The sequence below is a fragment of the Neopelma chrysocephalum genome, unplaced genomic scaffold (genome assembly GCF_003984885.1).
Source record: "Neopelma chrysocephalum unplaced genomic scaffold, ASM398488v2 Primary Assembly neopelma1_164, whole genome shotgun sequence".
In the NCBI taxonomy this organism is placed as follows: Eukaryota; Metazoa; Chordata; class Aves; order Passeriformes; family Pipridae; genus Neopelma; species Neopelma chrysocephalum.
In genome coordinates, this window is record NW_020897826.1 from 118,119 (window position 1) to 122,893 (window position 4,775).

At 53.6% G+C, this 4,775-nt stretch overlaps 1 protein-coding gene across 1 annotated transcript in view; it reads left to right on the forward strand.

Annotated features, from left to right (window-relative positions):
• The first annotated feature begins 448 nt into the window (after window positions 1-448).
• The window catches only part of ADAMTS10 (ADAM metallopeptidase with thrombospondin type 1 motif 10), a 41,680-nt gene continuing 37,353 nt past the window's right edge, over window positions 449-4,775 (forward strand). Inside the window, exon 1 of the mRNA XM_027701660.1 lies at window positions 449-806. Within this exon, the coding sequence (XP_027557461.1) occupies window positions 525-806 (282 nt within the window). The 5' untranslated portion in view covers window positions 449-524. The remainder of the gene's footprint in view (window positions 807-4,775) is intronic.

Consider the following 4,775-nt stretch of genomic DNA (forward strand, 5'->3'; position numbering starts at 1 on the left):
TTCTGGTTCATTTTGAGGAGAACTTATTGCTGGGTTTGTTACTGAAATGATCCAGTTAAAATAACCCTCCAAACCACAGAGTGTGGCTCTGCACAACCTGGAGTCCCTCTGCCCAGTGGAGATGGAGGATGGATGGATGGATGGATGGATGGATGGATGGATGGATGGGGGATAGTCCAGGACCAGAGCCAGAATTCGGGTGTCCTGAAGGGCCCCTTTACATCATCTGCAGAGGAAGAAAATTAGACTCCATAGTGTTGCTATCCCAAGGCTCTGTGGGCTGCAGGGCTTTGGGAATATCCCAAGGATCCTGCAGCCTGGACAGAGCACACCCTGTGTGTCAGGCCCCTGTGCTGCTGTGGCTGTGCTCGACATCACTGGGTGTTTGACTCAGACTGTCCTTGCAGAACATCATTCCTCTGTGTTTCCTTCCCTCCCCAGAGGAGTTCCTCTCCAGCCTGGATCACTATGAGATTGCCTTCCCCATCCAAGTGGACCAAAACGGGGACTTCCTCACCTTTGACATGCGGAGGCAGCTGAAGCCGCGGCCCCGGCGCAGCCTGGGCTCCCTGGCCTACGAGCCCTCCGAGCAGCAGGTCTTCTACAAAGTCTCTGCCCACAGGACCCAGTTTCTGCTCAACCTGACCCTGCACTCCAACCTGCTGGCCGAGCACTTCACTGTGGAATACTGGAAGCGGGATGGCATGGACTGGCAGCACGACTTCCACGAGGACTGTCACTACGCCGGCCACCTGCAGGACCAGTACCTGAGCTCCAAGGTGGCCATCAGCAACTGCAACGGGCTGGTGAGTGTCTGTGCTTGGCAATGCCGACAGCTGACTGCAGCCTCTTTGATCTCTGCAACCAGTTGTGTGTCCCAGCAGGGGGGTCCATGTGGTGGGAAAGGTCTGGGATCGGTGTCAAGCGGGAATATTGCACCGGTGTCCAAAATGGGTGGAAGGTGCAGACAGCACATCCCTCATCACGTCTCTAGGGGTTCCTCATCCCTGTTCCACTTGCAGTCCTCTCCCTGCCAAAGGCAGTGGGCATTTTTCCACTGATTTTAATTGGAATGGGATAATCCAGGCTCTGGACTGTTATTCTGGCTCTCGCAGAGCTCTCTCCCCTCCCCTTCCAACAGCAACAGCAAAAAATGTTTTGCATGTGCTGAAAGAGAGGGAGAAGTGCAGGAGGGCAGGAATTTCACAGCACCACTGGAATGTCAAAAGTGCATCGAGGTCCTTACAAGTGTAGATGCATTCCTGGGGTTCCCAGGCTTGATTTCAGAAGCTAAAAATGTGAATTATGTAGGAAAAACTGAAATAATCGGGTTTTCAGTATGAAAAAGAAAACAACAAAGATGCATTCCTCAAAACCAGCAAGGCTGCTGGAAGGAGGGTGGGAATGATTGATTTTCCAAGTCTTAACAGCTTATAATAGACATCATGGTCCTAAATGTCAGTAAGAAAAGCTTAATGGTAACATCAGTGGTAAGGTTAGCTGAGCTCTGGACTAGATTGCTTGGAGAGTGGGAGATCTTTGGAGATCTTTAAGAATAGGCCAGATAAATGTCTCTCAAAAATCCTCCAGGTATGATTCATTACTTCTTCCAGTGCTGGGAATAGACTAAGGACTTCCATCCCTATTCTTCTGTGATTTTTCTGATATTTCTGGCTCCTAAAGCATATTTCATGACCTGCCAGATGGAGGGATGGAGCATACATGCCCCGTTAGTGAATCCCAAGGCTGATGGCTCCCTTGTAGGGATAACATGTGGAAAAAGACTCTGTAGGCCAGACTCATATTTAGGCTCCAGCCCCACCTCTGAGCACTATTCTGGCAGTGTGGAAGAGCATCCAAATGGGAATGAATTCATGTTTGATTTATTGCTAAATTACACTGCCAGAACAGTGCTGTGGGTTATTAACAGAAATGAGAATCTGACTCATTATATCATAGAGTCTAATGTTTCCACCTCACAGCCAAAACTCAGAGCTGCATAAACTCCTGGTTCCCTTTGTTTAGACATGGGAACTCTGCTCAAGTCCCAGACAATTCCCTGGTGTTCTCAAAGGCACTGAGGGGTGAGCGGGATGCTGCTGGATCCGGAGGGATCTGGCATCACCCTTCCCACTTCAGAGGGCAAGCAATGGCCCAGCAGCACTTTGAACTGGGATAATTCAGTCCACAGGCTGTGTTTAGCCCTGGAGAGATACCAAGGGCCGTCTGGAGGAAAATGCAGCCAGGCACAAAGAGGGACTGAGGGTCATCCAACAATGTCTCCTTTTCCTGAGCTCTGTCCTCCTGCCCCCGAGAGCTGTGGACATCAGGGAGGATGGGGGAGGAGGTCTGCTGGGTCAGTGAGGACGACAGGGTTGGGAATTTGGGCAAGAGGAGGCCGGAAGGTTTGTAGCTGGCAGAGAGGGAGCTGTGCTTACACCAGAGACCTTTGGCAGAGCTCTGGTTGCTCAGTAACAGCTGATTCACTCGTGCCATCCCTCATCCACAGCATGCTCAGCTCCAGGCAGGAATCATCTGCTTTGGAGGGGACAGGCAGGGACAGAGGAGGGTTCCCAGTGGCTGAGGAGTCCAGGTTCGTGTTCCTGCTGTTGAGGGGGGACTGCACAAGGTGACCCATGTTTGCAGACCCGGCTCACTGAAGCTGCCCAGGGGGTTGTGGTGTTGAAAGGGCACAAGCAGGGACCAGGTGCTGGGTGTGGGGTGAGCTGTGCACAAGGAGGAGGGAAAGGGATAATTGTGTCCAACACAAAGCTGAGAAAATGGTAATGAGCCCCCAGCCATCCTCCTGTCCTCCAACTCCCACATCCCTCAGGAATTTCTGTGTCTGCAGGGTGCACCACTGTAAACTGCTTGGTTTTCAAACAGCCCTGACACAACTCTCACCTCGCAGCACATCAGCTTTGGATGCCAGTGTCTGGGCATGTCTTCCCAATGTCAGGACATGCTCCCACTGACTGTTTTTCCAGACCATAGGCCTGAGGGCACTCAGGCAGAGAGGCTCACCCCACACATCTCCCATGGAGGGCGAGCTGTGCTGGGCTTCAGGCTGAGCTTCAGGGGGAGTCACCCAGGCTTAAGTTCACAGAATCACAGAATATCCCGAGTGGGAAGGGACACACAAGGATCATCCAGTCCAACTCCTGGCCCTGCCCAGGACATCCCAACAATCCCACCCTGTCCCTCAGAGCGTTGTCCAAACGCTCCTGGAGCTCTGGCAGCCTTGGGGCCGTGCCCACTGCCCTGGGGAGCCTGGGCAGTGCCCCAGCACCCTCTGGGGGAAGAACCTTTCCCTGAGATCCATCCCAACGCCCCTGGCACAGCTCCAGCCCTTCCCTCACGTCCTGTCCCTTGGTTCCCATTGTTTAGACATGGGAACTCTGCTCAAGGCCCAGACAACTCCCTGGTGTTCTCTAAGGCACTGAAGCTGTTGGTTCCTTATCTATAAACATTTAAAATGTTATTCTTCACCAGAGTATCTTTACTGTATACATATATTTATATTTTCTCAACAACCCTTATGATTTTGACATAAAGCTGTAACGAATTTTGTCCTCACACAGATAGGACTTGTTTTGGGTTACTTTTGACCACAGAATGGTTTGGGTTGAAAGACACCTTAAAGCTCGTCCAGTGCCACCCCCTGCCATGGGCAGAGACACCTTCCACTATCCCAGGTTGCTCCAAGCCCCGTCCAGCTTGGCCTTGGACACTTCCAGAGATGGGGCAGCCACAGCTTCCCTGTGTGTGCTGAAATTGTGTTTTCACCTAAAGAACCCCCCTGGGTCCAGCATGGACACAAATGCTTGGAGCAAGGCAGAGATGGTCCCTGCTAAGGCAAACAGCTCCTGTGTCCATACGAGGGGCTGGAAGAGCCGAATCCCAGTGTGAGGTTGTGCTTTTCTGAACTGTGGTTATAACTAAGAACACAAACCATCCTTGCTCTGCAGTTGACCTGGCTGAATCACGGACAGGATATCCAGTTTAGCTCCCCCACAAACCACAGGGATCTCCCTGAGGACTTCTCACCACCCCCTTTCACCAGGCCTGTGTCACGTCCAGCATCTGGACCTCAGAGCCGGGTCCTTGAGGTCACGCTCCCGGGACATCCAAGCTTCGTGGCGGGAGGTTTGAGGCTCCAGGTTTGAGTCAGAACATCCCTTTTGCAGCAGGACATGGGTTTGGGGCAGGAATTGCTCTTCCCCCTTGGTGCTCTGCCCCAGGCCGGTGGTGACCTCCTCCTCCCCGGCCCTGGGAGCCGGCAGCCAGCTGGCTCTGCCGGCACTCGGCTTTCCGCCGGAGCCTGGCCAGGGTAACCTCACAGTACCTCGCTTGTGTTTGAGAAGGTGGAGCCCAGCCAAGAGCAACAGAGCCTGGGGCAGGAGGAAATCCCCCGGCACTGGGGGTTTGGGGGCTTTGCCGCGCTCACACTGCCCCGATTGAGCTCTGGGAGGGAGGGAGAGGGGCAGAGCCCAGCTGGGCTGGGAGGGTCCACCCTGGAGAGGCTTCCCCCAGGAACACCCTCCACAGTGCTGTTACACAGGTGGGACCTTCCGTTCAAGGGCCTCGAGGGGTTTTACAGACATCGACTTTCCCTCTCTCCGTCACAGAATCCCAGAATATGCTGAGTTGGAAGGGACCCACAAGGATCATCCAGTCCAACCCCTGGCCCTGCATGGGACACCGCAGCAATCCCACCCTGTGCCTCTCAGGATCATCCAAACCCTCCTGGAGCTCTGGCAGCCTTGGGGCTGTGC